General features: G+C 45.7%; 1 protein-coding gene across 4 annotated transcripts in view; it reads right to left on the reverse strand.

Moving 5' to 3' along the window:
• Positions 1-18,667, reverse strand: part of LOC109400494 (uncharacterized) — a 31,179-nt gene that overhangs the window by 12,274 nt on the left and 238 nt on the right. For all 4 annotated transcript variants that reach the window (XR_003894294.2, XR_003894293.2, XR_003894292.2 and 1 more), the window contains exons 2-9: positions 18,305-18,631; positions 17,989-18,237; positions 17,879-17,923; positions 17,529-17,807; positions 11,832-12,014; positions 11,586-11,768; positions 9,319-11,523; positions 8,979-9,248 (exon numbers count right to left, since the gene is read on the reverse strand). Coding sequence is in view for 1 of the 4 variants with exons in the window: in XM_029860613.2 (XP_029716473.2) it covers positions 8,979-9,248; positions 9,319-11,523; positions 11,586-11,768; positions 11,832-12,014; positions 17,529-17,807; positions 17,879-17,923; positions 17,989-18,237; positions 18,305-18,631 (3,741 nt within the window). In the remaining 3 variants the exon portion in view is untranslated. The remainder of the gene's footprint in view (positions 1-8,978; positions 9,249-9,318; positions 11,524-11,585; positions 11,769-11,831; positions 12,015-17,528; positions 17,808-17,878; positions 17,924-17,988; positions 18,238-18,304; positions 18,632-18,667) is intronic.

Raw genomic sequence — 18,667 nt, forward strand, 5'->3', positions numbered from 1 at the left:
ATGTAGGGTAAATCGGGGTAATTTGGCCACCTTAAGCAAAAGTCGAATGAAGATGCAGAAAACAACGTTGAATCTCTCGTACATCGTATGATCAGAATGTTTATGATAAGACTAGTTGCATAAAAATATCATAGTCTAATCGTGTTTAAATGCTAAAAAAAATGATTTTCAAAAAAAGTGTTGTTTTTGGGTCGATTTTGAACCGTCGGGGTAATATGAGCACCCTATTTTCAATGTAGAATTTATATCCCCTAATGCAATACAAACTTAACCCTCTAATACCCAAATTTTTTATTTTGATCTAAACATCATTTTTCGTCATGTAAAATCGATTTAAATATGTTTTGGAAGATGATTCTTTTTAATTCTCGATTTCGTGAATTTCAGTTTTTGATTTTTCTAATTTTTATTTTTGAACATCTCCACAGTTTTATATTTTTCCTGGAAGCCTATTTGGGGTACGGGTTTTTTGAGATAAAAACATTTTGAGATTTTATGATTATTGTTGAAATATTTTTAATTTAAATTTTTATCATAGTAAATTTTATTTTCCGTGTAAGTTTAAGGAAAATAATTTTAGAGTGTATTTGATTCTCTTAAACTATCAAACTAGGATAGAATGATTTGGGAAAAATTTAATATATGTTATTTGTAGCGATTTAATACTTAATAAACAATGACTTCTAGAAGGTGACTAAAACATCAATTTTTCAATGGTTTTTCAAAAATGTAAATACGCTTGAAAATACACCAAAAACAATTTTGAGATATACAGAACACTCCTAAATATCAGCCAAAAATATAAAAATTTTGATTTTCCACGGAACAAAAATTACAAAAATTCTCAAACTATACCCCGTCTAAAGGCGGGGTTGGGTATTAGAGGGTTAATATGCTTCGCTTGATGTTCAATCATATAGTATCAACGTGAAGTGTACAGAAAACAAACTAATTTGAAAGTTATCTAAGGTATTTAAACAAGACAAGTCTTATGAGGTGTTTTTGTTCAGCCCTCGTCGGGGTAATTTGGCCAATCTTGTTAGCGATCACAGTCTTTGACACCTTTTTGTCGATATTCGGCAGCCTTTGTCTCCAAAATTTGCAACACAAGCGACTAACACTGTACTAACTACTGTACGGAACAAAAATGTCGAATGAATGCGCTTGACCACGATTGCGTCTTCGGGAGATGGTTCGGTTTTTGTTATTCCTGTCTTTCCCATAAAGAGAGCTGTTTTGGATAAATGTATGTGTCGTAATCGATTCATCACACACGAATAAACTAATATTATAATAATCCTAACAAAAATTGGCTGAAATCTTGCGAAAAGCTGGAATTAGACAAGGAATTAGACAAATGTCATCGTGTCAGACGACGTTGATTTGATCCACTTTTTTTGTTTATTGAGGGAATCGCGCCACTTGGGCGGTGGCTTCTATATTCGTCTGTTTTCCACTATATCTCAGTCAAATTTGAACCAATTGACACAACTTTTGGAATGTGGTGAGATAGGTATAGTGTTCCGTATACGGAAGAATTAGATCCTTATGTAATGTTACGCTAGATTTTTGCTGTTTCCCATTGCCCGCATATCCCGCCATGTTAATGCTTCGCGTGTGTAGACTCGCTACCGCGCGCCCCATTCATGCCCGCGTATGAATGAGGCTGTGTAGAGGGAGAAAGATGAATGAAAAAAAGTACAGTTCTGAAGGAAGAGTCAACAAGCACAGACGTGTTGAAGAAGCTATGTTTTGCGTGTTAATTTAGTTTTAATAAATAGTAGTTAAGTGCAAACACAGTGTTCCTATTTCCCAGTAACCCAGTCCTAGTTCCGAAGAAGTGTCCTCCCAGAAGGCCGTAAAGTGTATCGGCCACAAGACGAAGCGTCCAGCGAGGGATCCTTACCCTCTAGCTTCGAGTCCTCCTCCGAAAAGTGTTACAGTCCACTTTGCTCGTTCCCCCGGACGGAACATATAGTATCTACCCGTGTACAACATTTCAAGTCAATTGGTTCAGAATTGACTGAGTTATAGTGGAAAACAGACGAATATAGAAGCCACCGCCCAAGTGGCGCGATACCCGATCTTCGTTCTGCGCTCGTGTTGTGTGTAAGAGGTAGCAGTCGCGCTCGAACGAAACAAAGCAAGCTGACACCCGACCGCGGCAACGAAACGAAGGTAGTGAAAAGTGTCGGATGTTTACAAGCCTGAATTTGGCCAACAATGTAAAATTTTATTTTCTTAATTTACTGTGAGATACACTGCCGTGAATCGCATATTTGTCCCATTTGCATAGGAAATCCAGCAAAGATGGGACTGATATGCGATTCACGACAGTATAGATCTATCAACTGGTCGCAGTGACGTAGATACCCAACAAGGAATAAAACAAAATAAATAAATAAATTTACTATGAGACTAAATTACTTCGTTCTAATGTTTCAATCGCCCCATTGGCCAAATTACCCGGCTACCCCTAATCGTTCATGGTATATGTAGATGCCAATTGTCCACACGAAATTTTGTTCTGGTATGACCCGAGAAAGAACATCTGCGTTGCCAAACTTATTCGTACTGGAGTAGAAGGTTTTTTTTATCTGTATTAACGAGATTTTTAGCCCTAGGCTAGTTCATCTCGAGAACCACGCTTAACTTCCCTTCCGAAGGAAGAACTCACATTTTGCGAGTTTGTCGGGAGTGGGATTCGATCCCAGGTCCTCGGCGTGATAGTCAAGTGTTCTAACCAACACACCAGGTCCGCTCCACCAGAGTAGAAGGGCTTGAAATAGTACAGCAGCAATAGGCTCCTTAAACCCTATCAAGATTTTTGGTTTAAACCACACAATATAATCACACAATAGCGTCCAAACCCGTGAAAATCAATATCATCATCAACATTGTTGTCACTTCGTGGAATGGCTCATGAGCTACAGATACAGGTGGCGCAGATAAACATTGCGAACCACTAATTGTATCTTTTGTTCTACCGCTGAACTTATGCAACTCAATTAGTGACGTCATTGCATTTGAATCCCCAGTGCGAAAAAAGTCAAGTTCCATCAAGTCAAGGTCGACCTCAAATGTCAAACTAGAACTATTTACCATTTTACTCATGATTTTACTTATTTCGAATTTTCTTATTATTGCTTCGGTTTTCGAGTGTCCCGTAATGTGGGTAGATCACCTTAGAATGGTGCGTTGCGGCGTAAGATCTACCACCACATTAAATTTCGATCTTGTTCATGTTTTCATGCCTTAAGTGGCCGATCAGTGGTGAGCAGACATTCCAGGATCGAGATTTGATGTGCTTTTTTAATGTTTTGTTGCTAATCCACATTTTATTTCAGGAGTAATCAGGTAAATGTTTTGTTTATAAATGCTTATTAATCATGTTTATGATTGTTTTTCAAACAAATGTATAACAAAATATATACAACACACACTGACATACATTACATATACATATCTCATCATATATTGGGAAAGGGAGGGACCATCAGGGCACCCGATTGAAACGATTTGGACAGGAGCTTGGAACTGCCTCCTCCTTGTTGTTAACATTTCGTGGATTGAGGGCGGGCTCTTCGACCCCATCTATTGGGAGTATTCTGTCAATCGAGGGCTTGATTTTGCAGTTGTTCGTGAGAACATTCTTCTGGAAGGAGATTCTTTTCCCCTGACGCGGGTTTCGCGCAAGTGTCTCTGCTTGCGGGTCCGCACAACCCTTTTTGGCCCTTCATACAGGAGAATGACTGACCACTAACAACAGCACAATCTTGATCAAATCGCTTTTCAGATTATTCCAGTGCTATAGGCAGCTGCCTTGCTACAATAGATGGTAGAACAATATCATCATCACATCATATTCCTTCGGTTTTCGGTTTGACACAACTTTTGGAATGTGGTGAGATAGGTATAGTATCTACCCGTGTACAACATTTCAAGTCAATTGGTTCAGAATTGACTGAGTTATAGTGGAAAACAGACGAATATAGAAGCCACCGCCCAAGTGGCGCGATACCCTACCGTAACATTACCTAATTTTAATCACTTTTTTCTGTTGCTAATTTCACCCACGCCATTTGTTTTGCATATGGTGTAAACGTAATTAGGAACCGAACAAAAGTGCTGCAAATATTATCGCGAGGCGAATGGAACGATTGATTCCAGCTCTGGATTGTAGTGCGTGAGAACTAAGTCAGATGAAAGAAGTTCCTTGAAGTTCTGAAGCTTGCTGGTATTCGGACGTCCAGATGAACTTATTCCCTTATTTGAGGAGCTTGTCGAATGTATACTTTAGTGTTCTCATACTTCGGACAAAGCTAGTGCTGACGCAGGAGACGACCAAGAAAGGTACCTCGTACATAACAGTTTCTCAGGAGGTATTCGGCTAAAAAAATGCAGGCGTGATCCCTAATGGCGAAGGCAACTCTCCAGTATAAACACCTGGACGAGATCACCGACGCAGAGAAGCTCGCAGACGCACTTAAGCAGTAAGTGCATCGATCTGCTGCGAAAAGGTCCGGCAGGCACACAGATCGCCACGATCAAGCTGCATGTAGTCAGCAAGATCAGAATCTACAAGCCGCCAGAGGCGTGCTTTAAGTGTTGCGAGCAAGGACACACGTAATGGGCATGTAAATGTAAAGGCAAACACGAGCAAACTCTGCATGACGTGCGGAGTGGAAGGCCAGATGTACTACTGCAGTTGTTATGTCCCCCCAAGTGGCCAATAGACCAGTTCTCGTCTATACTGGATTCGTTATCAAGCGCACTAGTGGGATTGAGTCCCATGGTCATCTCTACAGACTTCAACGCCTGGGCGATTGAATGGGGTAGCCGCTCGACTAAATGTCGCGAACACAGGCGACAAAAAACATACAGTAGGGACGGTGCAGAGTCCATCATTGATGTGACCTACTGAAGCCCGGATCTAAACCCTAGCTTGGACTGGAGGGTCGGCGATGGATACACGCACAGTGACCATCTAGCGATTCCATACAGGGTGGAACACGGAGGAAGACGATCACAGCCGAAGGTCATCGACTGTCATCGGGATGGCTGACCTCGCGCTCCGATAAGCCGGCAATTGTGGAGCGTGCTTCGAAAATCTCAGTCAGGCAGCCAACACGACCCCTTGGGGTGGTGCCTACATAGTAGTCATGGCCAAAACAAAGAGTGCGTCAGTACCCCCAGAACGCTCTCCCGAGATGCTGCCGAACATCGTGGAAACGTTGTTCCCGCGCCACGATGCAAGACCATGGACGCCCGTCTCCTATAAGCAAACCGGTCAAAGCGAGGTCGCCCCGTTGACGAAGAACGAGCTCATCGCAATAGCAATAGGAAATTGGATGACCTCCAGTCTCTCATTCAGCACGCTGGTTGAAAGAGTTTGATTTGGCTCATAATTTAAAAAATAATAGTTGATACCCTAAGGAACAACTTTGTAGAAGACCACGTAATGATAAAACTTAATTTAGTTGCGGTTTCAGCTAACGAAAGCAGGATGAGGACATCTTTCCCTGTTTACTCTCGGTTGTTACATGCAGCACGTGTTTGCAGTTCGAAACTACAGTTTTACATCATAGGCGGCTATGTTGTCCTTCATTTTAATTGCTCACGCACCTGGGCGGGTGGGTATCGAAATAGTGAAGGATTACATAGCTGCCTATGATGTAGCTCGCAAGCTTCGACCGACAAACACGTGCTTCATGTAACAACCGAGAGTAAACGGGGGAAGATGTTCGTCGGCTGAAACAGCAACTAAATTAAGTTTTATCATGATATGGTCTTCTACAAAGTTGTTCCTTAGGGTATCAACTACCATTTTTTTCAATTCTGAGCTAAATCGAACTCGCTGAACCGGCGTACTGAGTGAGAGACTGTAGGTCATCCAATTTCCCATATATTTGGGCTGAATATCCCATACAAACCTTCAACTCATTTGCGCCAGCTCAGTTTTAAATCGATTGAGCTGAATCTTTCACAGATTGTTCTTCTCATCAAAAGGCACGATTCTAGAGGGTGCCCCGTTATTTTTTGCAACTTTTTTTTCTCGCCATACAAATGTGGGCCGGTCTAATGGGACAAACATCAAATTCTCGCTCCAGTCGACTTTTTTGATTCCATTTAGGTCTCATATGAACTGTGCAAAATTTCAGCGCAATCGGTGAAACTATAATTTCCGCTTGCGCTGGTTCAAAGTTTTCATACGATTTACTATGGGAAAAGTTACACTTTCAGATAAAAAATCCCAGAGGTCGCCCCTTGTCTCCTTAATTCAAATCGATCAATGCTTCTTGTAGAAAAAATCATTTATGAAACTTTCCTTCGAAGACCGCAAAACAATTGGATGCTTGTGGAAAAAGTTACTGATTTATTACCGACTAGTGATCTTACGAACGGCTTTTTGTTTCGTTTTATTGGCAGCACTGTAGCTGCTGCCTTTGGCTGCTGCTGTTTCTGGGGGTGGTGATGCCTCCCGCCACCCCATGCAACAACGGCAGCAGCAGTGCTGCTGATAAAACAAAAGCCATTCGTTAGATCACTAATTGGTAATAAATCAATAACTTTTTCCACAAGCATCCAATCGTTTTGCGGTCTTCGAAGGAAAGTTTCATAAATGATTTTTCTACAAGAAGCGTTGATCGATTTGAATTAAGGAGACAAAGGACGACCTCTGGGATTTTTTGTTTGAAAGTGTAACTTTTCCCATAGTAAATCCTATGCAAACTTTGAACCGCTTGCGCTAAATTATAGTTTCACCGATTGCGCTGAAATTTTGTACAGTTCATATGGGACCTAAACTGCCCCTATTCGCATAACAGTCCCATGTTTGCTGGGTTTCCTATTCACATGGGACTGTTGTGCCAATGGGGGCAGTAAATGGGATCTAAAAAGTTGACTGGAGCGAGGATTTATTTTTTCCATACAAGCGTCACAGAGAACAGACATCCAGGCTAGAACAAATTTCATTCAGAAAGTTGTGTAAGGATTTGAATCTTCACTTGAGCGAGGATTTATTTTTTCCATACAAGCGTGTCCCATACTACTGGACACCGCCGGGAAACTGTTGGAACAGGTCATTCTGTTGAGGATGATGGTTTGTACCGGAAACCCAGTGACTCTGGCCTCTCGGATAAAGCAATTCGGCTTTGTGACAAAAACGGCCGATAGCGCTCCAAAAGAAGCGAGCGGGAATCCACTATTGTGCCGTTGGCAAGAAGAGGTACAACACCACCGCCTTAGCATAATTGTCACATGCGCATTTTTGGCAATATTGAGATTTTGCAGCCCATGACCATGTCTCATGGTGTACTATCATATAGGCAAATGAAAATATGTAGTTTGTTCCGAAAATTGTTGAAAAAATGCAACGCCGATTTGTCACATTCTGAAAAGTGGACGCATAAGTGTCACGTTTCATTGGAAATCCTATGAAATTTTAAAACAGCTCTAAAACAAAAATTAGTGCTCAAACTCAAAATTGGTTGATGTTAGAACACGATTCGGCATTAATGCTACATAGTTGAGACAACTTACTTTTTCGAACGCGATTTGGACGCGATTTTCTCGATTGTCAGTTTTTGCACATGTGACATTTATGCGTCCACCGGCAGTCAAGGCGGTAGCTGGTGTAACTAACGCTCACTAATAGAGAGTTCTCATATATGCCCCCCTTCTCGAAGTCACCCCTAACGGGCGAACCGCGAAGGAAAGGAAGAGAAACATGAGGTTTTAGTAGGTCGACCGCCACATAACCCGATGACCCACCTCTTGGGTCCTGATCAACAGATTTCCGCATTCTATAAAAAAGAGGATGTGTAGGAGTGGGTTTCCCTGGAGTCACCCACATCGTCTTGGACGCGATGACGCCACGATTTCGATTCCCGCATCTTGTCTTGTACCAATGTTTAGGGAACCCAAATGCATTGTCAATGGAATAACTCATTGGCTGCTAACAATCCTATTGGGTGGGAATAGGGATGTCACCTACGTGGTCTTGGAGCTACAGAGGAGGTGGCGCATGGACTCGGAGAATGGCTAGCGCAGACGCTGTGGTCCAAGGGTTTGGAGTCGGCTACGTACTGCCGGTGGACGCATAAATGTCCCATGTGCAAAAACAGACAATCGAGAAAATCGCGTCCAAAGTTCGAAAACGTCAATTGTCTCAACTATGAAGTATAAGTGCTGAATCGTGTTCTAACATCAACGAATTTTGAATTTGAGCACTAATTTTTGTTTTAGAGCGATTTTATTGTTCCATAGGATTTCCAATGAAACGTGACGCTTATGCGTCCACTTTTTAGAATGTTACAAATCGGCCTTGCATTTTTTCAACAATTTTCAGAACAAACTATCTATTTTTATTTCCTTATATGATAGTGCACCATGATACATGGTCATGGGCTGCAAAATCTCAATATTGCACATGGGACAATTATGCTTCCACCGGCAGCGTAGGTCTTACCGGTGACCTGCGGTCAAAAGCGAGTCATCTATGTTCGTTGCTGCAGGCTACAAGAAGCAATGCCTGCTTGGTGATTGCGGAGAGACGAAGGGTTTCGCGGCCATTGGAATGTTGTTTAGTGGGTCGGAAAGAGAGAAGTCCTGAATTTTACTTGTAGAAGACGATCTTAATTCCACACTACCTGGACTTTCTTGTTCAGGTGCCCGTTGAGCAGATTATCCCCCCCCCCTGGTTTAAAAACAGAGAAGCAGCAGCGAACCGAATTGTGCGGCGTAGTACCTATCGTGGACTCAGCCTTATCTATGTAAAAATATTGCACTAAATAAAATAAATTAAATGAACGGAGGCATAACAGCCGAGAAATTGCAGTGGGAAAAATGGAGACTCAGCTTAATTGTGTTCTGCATGTTTGATTGAATAAACCTATTTAAAATGTTGATATGATAGTTAAAAGGATAAAATCCTTAAACAGACGTTGGACACTAAAACAATATCAAACGGTACTTACGTGTTCCCTTCACCACAATGGACACGGAGAAGCCGGGCCGCTCCCGGAGGGCCCTATTGGCGAACGCCACACGGAGCAGATGCCCCCGGTACTGTCGCAGATGCATATCGAGTGCCTTCACTGCCTGGTCGTACGTGTCAAAGGTCAGGAAAGCGCGCTTGATGTTAGCCGAGTTGATGGCAAACTTGACCGACACGATTTGGCCGAATTTGCCGAAGATTTCGACCATCTGGTCCTCGGTGGTTCCCGGCGGTAGGTTTCCAACGAAAACTGCAAATAGTGGGGAAACGGATTACGGTGGATTTCAAACGGATGATCTAGAAAATCAAAAGTTACTTACTGCAATTGGAAGTCTCTTTGTTTTCCTCGGTCTGGAATGCATATCTGGTGGGTTCCTTCGGAACCGAAGGATCATCCCACAGCTTCGCCGTTGAGGTCAGCGGCGCCGGACTAAGCGAAAGAGATGAGCTGTCCTTGGATCGGCTTCGACGGTACACTCGCGACTGCGGAATACCCTTTTGAGTTGATCGTCTGGGCGATCGCGATCGTGAACGGTTCACTGGTGATCGCGACCGAGAGCGGCGTCTCTCCGACCGGTAGACAGTGCGCAGCGCAGGGCTTGGGTTGCGACGGTAGCGATCTGGAGATTTCGAAACGGAGCGATCGTACCGCAACAGTGGACTGGAAAGCAGGGCCTTCGAGAATGGGCTCAAGCTCTTACGACGCTGAGATGATCGCATGGTCGGAGAACGAGACAAACGTGTGCGGGACGGCGATCGCGATCGGGAGTATGGCGACCGGCTTCGCACTCTGCGCAAACTAGACGGTAGTACAGGTGAATCCGATCGGGATCTCCTTGTGCTAAACTGAGGAGGTTCTGGAGCTGGAGGAATGGAATCTGAGTTCGAACTGACGCTCAATGCGTCTTCGTTCTTCAATTGTTTGGATTCACTTTCCAGGCGTAACTTTTCGGCTTTTTCAAAACGATCTTGCGCAGACAGTGGAACTGTAGCATAGATAGAGTCGTCCAATGTATCCGTTTCGATCGGTGGTTTCGACTCTTTGGTTTGCCATGGAGCCAAATTGTTGCTTTCGGGTATAGGTTCCGGAACGTTGTTTGGAGGAACTTCGAAAGGGCGATTTGGATGATCCTTTGGAACCTGCGGGGGTGCTTGCACAACGGCAGGTCCGGCAGGAGCATTAATGGTACTCAAATAATCCTGATGGATCAGCGACAATAGTTGTAACTGTTGTGGATATGTGAACAGTGTAAACGTATTGGCATATGCGAAGCCATTTTGACCACTAATCAGAAAATTTATTTTAGCATCCGGTTTCATTTCTAAAAAGTGTGGAACATTGATAAACTGGTTCACTATTCCATGGACCAGGCGGAATTGCTCAATCATCGGTAAAGAAGTAAATGCTTGAATATTCAGCATTCTAGATTCGATAACTTGCATCAGACGTCGCATTGCTGGAGTCACGATTGGGTTTTGATTTACTGGGCCGCCAGGACCCATCACTGGACCACCAGGACCCATCATTGGGCCCCCTGGACCCATCATCGGACCCCCTGGACCCATCATGGGACCACCCGGTCCCATCATAGGACCTCCTGGGCCCATCATAGGACCACCTGGACCCATCATAGGACCACCTGGACCCATCATAGGACCTCCTGGACCCATCATTGGGCCTCCTGGACCCATCATTGGACCTCCAGGGCCCATCATGGGGCCTCCAGGACCCATCATGGGACCTCCTGGGCCCATCATGGGGCCTCCTGGACCCATCATCGGACCTCCAGGTCCTCCCATTGGACCTCCAGGTCCTCCCATCGGACCTCCAGGTCCTCCCATTGGACCTCCTGGTCCCATCATTGGTCCTCTCGGGCCCATCGGCATCGGTCCACTAGGGCCCATCGGACCTCCTACCGCTACTGGAGCACCGGGACCCATGGGCATTGGCCCACTGGTCATAATCTTGCCAGGTCCGTTCAAATTAATAGCTCGCAAGTTAGGCCTCTGATCATTTGTTGCCAGTTTGAGTTGAGGCGACTGCTGCGTAACGCCTGAAGCAGACATGCCCGAAGCGCTGGCGTTCACCCTGCTAACGACGACCCTGTGGGTCTTGACCAAGATAACCCGCAGTGCTGCGTCGTACCAACGCTTTTGCTCCATGCACACATAAGCTACGGCGGGAGACGTTCTCAGAACAAATTTCACGTTTCCAATGTCGCTGAACCGATCATAGATGTCCTCATCCAAGATCGACATATTCAATCCGGCCACTATGACACTCAGTTCCGGATCGAGATACAGGTTCTCGTTGGCCATGTGAATAAGCAAACGTTTGCCAGTCATGAAGTTCTGGTTCAAAGTGCAGGCTCGTCTCGCTTCCAGCCGAGTATCGAAGCTCAGAAATGCTTGCTTAATGCCGGAAGGTTTGATCGTTTCCCGAAAGTTAGTCACGTTGCCACACTTTTTAAAATAGTCCCGAAATTGGATCATTGCCGTTCCGGGTGGATAGTTCATCACGACAACTAAGGAAAAGGAAAGATGAATTTAGAATGTTTTGTTTATGCTTTTTTTTGCAAATACCCACCTTCATTTTTATAGAATTCTGGATTTGGACTCCTGTAGTCATTATTTGGGATCGTTCGAACGCGGGACATTTCTTTCTGATCTTCCTTTTCGATCAGCTTTCGCAGAAGTGATTCCTTGTACAATCGAAGGCTACTCTTGGGTGTAACCTCCGGTATTGGGGCCATGTCCGAGAGGTAGCTCTCTGAAAACCAAACAAAATATGTTTTTATGCAGCCTGCTGCTACATACAAAAAAAAACACTTACGTTCCGTAAACCTCGTGATGTAGACATTCTCCTCGGCAACCCGTTTGATTTTCAAGGCCGTCACTACGGCCACGGGGAACATGAATCGTACGATGGTGCAATAACGCGCAGAATCGACCCGATGGATGTAGGCAACCCGTCCGCACTCATTCATTGCTTGGAAGATTTCGTCGTTTGTGAGATCTGCAGTGAAACAAATGGGAAAGATACGATACCTTACTTATAGGACAGTTGAGTCGGAAATCAATGAACGCGTTAATGTTTTATCATCTTCAAGTGTACATTTTCACATAAATGTTTTACGTCATATTCGCCGCAGACAAGCCGACTCAAAAAGCCTGTCCGTGATCACTTGAGAGAACACGCGCGAGCATCACTACCAGGTTTCGCCTACGGCGGAGCGCCCCCCTCCCCTAATATCTCCACCTGCAAGGGCTTGGCCTTGGCCTAGCCACCTTTTTCTCTACCCACTGCCTACTGTTGTTGTAGTCTATACTGTAGCAAACCGCCAGATGATGGCTGTGAGTGCTGCCATCGTCTACTCTCTAGCCCGAACTACTTGTTAGGTCAGGACTACAATAATCAACTCCGCACCTTTCCGATTAAAAGTACTTACCTACATCAGCCATGTCGACATCTAGCAGCCAGTGTCTCTAGTAGGATCTGACCCCACTGGTTCGTGAAACGGCTTCCCTATTCCACGGCCCAGGCATTGAAGTCACGTGATATAGCAAACGGCCTTCGCACGGTCGTCATACAGTACAGCAGCGGCGTGAACTGCTCGATCGACCAACGCGTAGGCGCATAACAGAAGGAGACCCCGTTTACTTTGGCGGCCACGAAGCCCTCATAGATAGTAGACACCAACTCCTGGATGCCGTCGCTCATAACGCCGCCATTATTCCGGACCCATCCACGACCCAATTTTCGTTGCCGGCGAGTACTCGGTATGGGTCCGCTATGATGGCGATATCCGTCGCCACTCAGAAACTGCCTGAAAAATTAGTTGCTGGGCTGCGTCACAGTGGTTCAGGTTCAGCTGCGTTACTTGCACTGTGATTTGTCAGCTGTGGCTCTTCTGAAGGCCAGGCACCTTGGGCCTCCTGTTGGGTGCTTGCTGTTGGCGGATCTCCCGGAACAAATCAAACACGCGGGTAGACTTGTACAGCCTTGTGACCTATGGCCTTTGCTACCGCATCGCCTACAAAGTTTGCTCCTGTCAGGGCCTTTGCAGTCCCATGACCTGTGTCCTGGTTCCCAGACACCTGAAGCAAACCTCCGGTGTCTCGTTCAAGATCAGTTGACATACTGATTAGCCCATTTTGAGCTTCCCAATTTTAACGGATTTGTTTGGTTTGCGCCCACCACAAGTAGCTGTACCATAGCTACCTGTGTCCCTGCCGGGACTTTGCACCTGCACCTCGCACTGTTGTCGCAGTGCCGTAACGAGCTATTTCGCGTTAAGGTCCCATTACATATGACAAATATTTAGCCAAACAAGCTAACACAACGTGAATCATGGCAACCTTGGATGAATGTTGGACTACAATGACAAATATTTGTCATTACGACAGTCTAATGGCACCTTTAGTGATCGCGTCTTGGTTTTTTAACCTTCAGAGTCACCTCCGCTGTAAGAGCCCTCACCTCGACATCCTGGCCAAGGACCTCTTCCGTCAGACTTTTGAAGGCAGCGCCCTTGCGCTTCTTGTCGCGCTTCAAATCATCCCTACGAATACGTCTAATACTGCGCACGTGGGCTCCCAAATCCACGATCTTGGCGTCGTTTAGCACTGCCTTAAAGACGTCCGAGTTCTTAGACTGTTTGGTCTTTATGATGAGCGTTTCGCCTTTCTCGCGCTTGGCACCTACCTTCCTACGCCGCCCATCGTGCTTTCTGCGCTCCACACCATCTTGTACCAACCGGATCATTCGCGAACATCAACTTTGCAGAGTTGTTGTCCGGCATTTTTGCAACATACCCTGCTCACTGTATCCGTCCGGCTTTAGCCACTTTCTGGACGCTGGTTCGCCGTAAAGTGCAGAGAGCTCGTGGTTCATCCTTCTCCGTCACACACCATTTTTCTGTACACCGCCGAAGATCGTCCTTAACACGCGTCGCTCGAAAACTCCGAGTGCTTGCAGGTCCTCCTCGAGCATGGTCCATGTCTCGTATCCGTAGAGTACCACCGGTCTTATCAGCGTCTTGTGCATGGTGCACTTGATGCATGGGTGAATCTTTTTAGACCGCAGCTTCTTCTGGAGCCCATAGTAGGCACGCTTCGTATTTCCCGGCTAGCATTGTTGTCAGCCGTGAGTAAGGATCCGAAGTAGACAAATTCCTCCATCACCTCGAAGGCAACCCCGTCTATCATTACATTACTACCTAAATGGACCCGCACGCTATGTATGAACCAGCAGATTATAAAAAAATAATGTACATCGGGTTTCTTTCCACCAAACGTCATCATTCAAGCTATATTTTTATTTTCAGGTTTCAAAATATTCTATCGGTAAAAATGTTTCCATACATTTTGTACCTATGGGAGAGAAATTGGCCGAAAATGAGAATTTCATGCAGCTAAAGAGATGAAAAAATCAAAATTTCCCCGATTAAATATTTTGAAACTTTCTGCATGAATTCTGACATTCTGTGGAAAGAAACCCGATGTACATTTAATTTTTATAATCTGCTAGTTCAGACATAGTGTGACCTAGAGTCAGTCTAGTTAGAGTCTGGCGGACTGTCACTTTCGATCGGAGCCAATCGAGCATGACGTCACGGTGTAGCACGGTGTGCTCGATTGGCTCCGGTCGAAAGTGACAGTCCGCCAGACTCTAATTATAGGGACTCTAGTGTGACCCGGTCGTGTTCGGTTCCGCCTACTAGCATGTATTTTGTTTTGGAGGCATTTACCAATAGTCCGACATTTGCTGCTTCGGGTTTCAGACGGGTGTACAGTTCTGTCACCGTTCCAAATGTTCTGGCGATAATGTCCATGTCCGGTCAATTGCGGACGAAGCAAACAAATTTACCGGATTTTGTGAAAATCGTACCCCGGCTGTTGAGCCCAACTCGTCGCATTACATCTTTTAGAGCGATGTTAAAGAGTAGGCATGAGAATCCATCACCTTGGCGCAGTCCCCGGCGAGATTCGAATGAACTGGATAGTTCACCCGAAACCCTTACGCAGTTTTGCACACCGTCCATCGTTGCTTTAATCAGTATAGTCAGCTTCCCAGGAAAGCCGTTTTCGTCCATGATTATCCATAGCTCTGCGCAGTCGATACTGTCGTATGCCGCCTTGAAGTCGATGAACAGGTGATGCGTTGGGACCTGGTATTCACGGCATTTCTGGAGCATTTGCCGTAGGTGAAGATCTGGTCCGTTATCGACCGGCCGTCGAAGAAGCCGGCTTGATAACTTCCCACGAACTCATTTATTTTAGGTGACAGACGACGGAAGATGATCTGGATAGCACTTTGTTGGTTCATTTTCGTCCTCCGCTGCACTGGCGTCGTCGTTTCCTCCATTGCCTTGGTCTTCGTGCCTACGTTCTCCATGCCAATCAGGTGTTTTTTTTATCTGTATTAACGGGATTTTCAGCCCAGGTCCACTCCATCAGGTGCTTTTCGAAGTGCTGTTTCCATCTTTTGATCACCACACGTCCGTCCGTCAAGAGGCCTCCGTCCTTATCCCTGCATATTTCTGCTCGCGGCATGATGCCGCTGCGGGATGCCCTGAGCTTCTTGTAGAAATTCCGTGTTTCATGGGAACGGCAAAGCAGTTCCATTTCCTCGCACTCCGCTCTTTACATGCAGCGCTTCTTCCCCCGAAAGAGGCGGGTCTGCTGCTCAGCATCGGAAGCAGTGTTGCCACAGGTACAGATTATTCTGTAAAAGTACAGATTTTTTTCAACTTTTTGGTACAGACTCTGTACGGTACAGATTACAGATTTTCAGCAAAAGGTACAGAATGGTACAGATTTTTTGAATTTGAGAAAAATCATTAAAATTCAAATTTAAAACATTTTTAATACTGATATTTTTGTTTTTAAAGTTCAGAAATTGGTAACAGTATACTCAAATTAAGTGTTTTTCATAGTTTAGCCTGAATGTAATGCTCTTTTTTGTGTATTTCAAGCAATTGTAAATTAAATGTGGTACAAATTTTGGGTACAGATTTTTCGAATGTCTGGTACAGATAAAAAAGATTTTTGAGCCTCCGGTACAGATAAAAATGTGGCAACACTGATCGGAAGCAACAACATTCCACGTTCTGTCGGGTCCCTTGCTGCAGCATTACCGCCCGCGGTGCGTTATTCTCCTCCAAAACCGTTCTGCACTCTTCGTCGAACCAATCGTTCCGTCGATTTCGTTCCTGGTGCTTTCAGCTGCGTCGTTGATGACTGCTTTCACTGTACTCCAGCAGTCTTCTAGAGATTTCACATCGAGCTCGCCCTCGTCTGGCAACGCTGTCTCGAGCTTCTGCACGTATGGTGAGCTGACATCCGGTTGTTTCAGTCGCTCAAGATTGTGCCGTGGCGGTCACCGTCGTACGATATTAACGACGCGAAGTTTTGGGCGCAGTTTGACCATCACCAGATAGTGGTCGGAGTCGATGTTAGCACCACGATAGGTTCTGACGTCGTTAATGTCGGTGAAGTGCCGTACGTCAATCAGAACGTGGTCGATTTACGATTCCGTCTGCTGTGGGGATCTCAAGGTGTAACGATAAGGTAGGCTGTGTTGGAAAAAGGTGCTACGTATGGCCATGTTCTTAGAGGCGGCGGAATCAATGAGTCGTAGGCCGTTTTTGTTCGTCAGCTGGTGGGCGCTGAACATTCCAATCGTCGGTCTGAATTCCTCCTTCTGGGGTACCTGAGCGTTTCAGTTCACCTGATGATCTTGACGTCGTGGCTTGAGGGGTTGTAAACTTTACTTTCGCCGGTTCCGCCACTGCCGCAGTCTTCACGAGTCTCACGGATCCTACTTGGCATCGTCTATCGACTTACAAAGTCGCAACAGGGCCGTTTTCAGGTCCTTACTTCATTGAACTTCGTGGACGCAAAGTCGATGATCTTCCCAAGCTGCTGCTGAGCCACTGCGATCGCGGACAGCCCTTCTCTCTTTTGGCTGATGGCCCTCATCAACCACGCTCCATCCAAAACCTCCACAGGCAGGCTAGCCGGGAACTAGATCGGACCTCCCACGCTGGAGCTGCGTGCGCAGCTTCCCGCTCATAGCTCCTCGTGTCATCTTAACGGAGACTTCGCCAACCTACTTCTTGAAAAGGGGTTAGCCTCGTCACTACTACCACTTCCTCCTGTTCGATTTTGTTTATTTAAGTTTGACTTCATAGTAAATCCCACGAGTAACACGGGAAAAGATGTCCACCACGCCAGAGCCCTGCATTAAAGCTGTAAGGAACGAAATACTGTTATGAAATGCCTAGGTACCCTAAAGGTTCCGTTAACGACCGAGCATCTTTTTCACCCTCTCCGATCATTCATTCCTTGGCACGGGTCGCCTGACATCTTGAATTGGGGTTAGTAGTCCTATTCTTAACCGGCAACTAAACGGGTAGCTCGCAAGCAGAAGGGTTTCCAAAGTGCTCGACCCAGTGTTTCAGCTAATCAGCCGGGTCGAAACGAAGCTATTTCCTAAACTAATCAACTAAAACTTCCCGATACTCACAAACATTGGTCCTCTTCAGCAGCACGGCAGTGTTGGATTTCACCTCGCCGTAGGTAATCCGCGGATTGTAGATATCCAGAGCCACACCTTGGAAGTTATGCGGCGTAAAAAGATAGACAAAACGTGCCGTTTTCGGATTCAGATAGGTGACGTAGCCAATGTTGGTCAGAACCGAAATGGGTGACTTTTGCATCTCCCAGTCAATGATCTTTCCGAATTTGCTCAGATAGTCGATGACTTCTTCCTCGGCCACGTTGCGTGGAATGTTGGTCACCAGCACTGAAGGAATGGAATTGTGAAAATGTTGGATGTTTTATAAAAAACTAAACCAAGGACAACGGACAACTTACGTTTAGTTTGCATCTCCGCTTCCGGTTCGTATCTTAGCCCCAGAGCTGAAATTACAATAAGAAGAGTTATTAAGGATGTTTCATTGAACTTCAACCGTCGCGAAACTTACCATCACACTTGTCCTTAATATCGGTAAACGCCAGAAGCTTCGGCTTCTCCAGCATCATGCTAATGTTTCGCTTAACCGGAAACACTTCCATGTCCACTCCCTTCAAATTCCGATTCTTGATGGCCAATGCGCGCTGACTGCTCTCGCTGCGCTCAAACGAAATGTACGCATAGTTCACCGCCGGCTTCTGAACGCACTCGATCGCCCCAATGTTCTTGAAGTGGTCGTACACATCTTCCTCGGTTACATCTGAAATTACACCGGAACGTGAACGTTAAATCTCTAGAAGTCTTCCCAAACATCATCTCCCACTTACACTCGTTCAAGTTCTTCACCATGACCGCGTACCGTGGCGTGAAATTCCGATCCGAATCCACGCTGGCCACGAAAATGCGCTTCCCCTGGAAGAACGTCTGGTTCATCCGCAGGGCCCGGTCCTCGTCGTAGCGGTTGGAAAACTTGACGAACGCTATCTTGGTCGGACAGTACAGGCAATCGTCCAGCCGGAAGCTGAACGACACTATGCCCTTGCAGTTGCTGAAGAACTTGCGCATCTGGTCCTCGGTGGCCGCCTTCGGAATGTTGCCGACGTAGACGAGAAGGCCTCCGGCGGCGCTACTGCTACTGCTGCTGCTTCGGCCGTCTTCGCGTTGTTACCCGGCGGCAACCATTGCATTGG

The sequence above is a fragment of the Aedes albopictus genome, chromosome 1 (genome assembly GCF_035046485.1).
Source record: "Aedes albopictus strain Foshan chromosome 1, AalbF5, whole genome shotgun sequence".
In the NCBI taxonomy this organism is placed as follows: domain Eukaryota; kingdom Metazoa; phylum Arthropoda; class Insecta; order Diptera; family Culicidae; genus Aedes; species Aedes albopictus.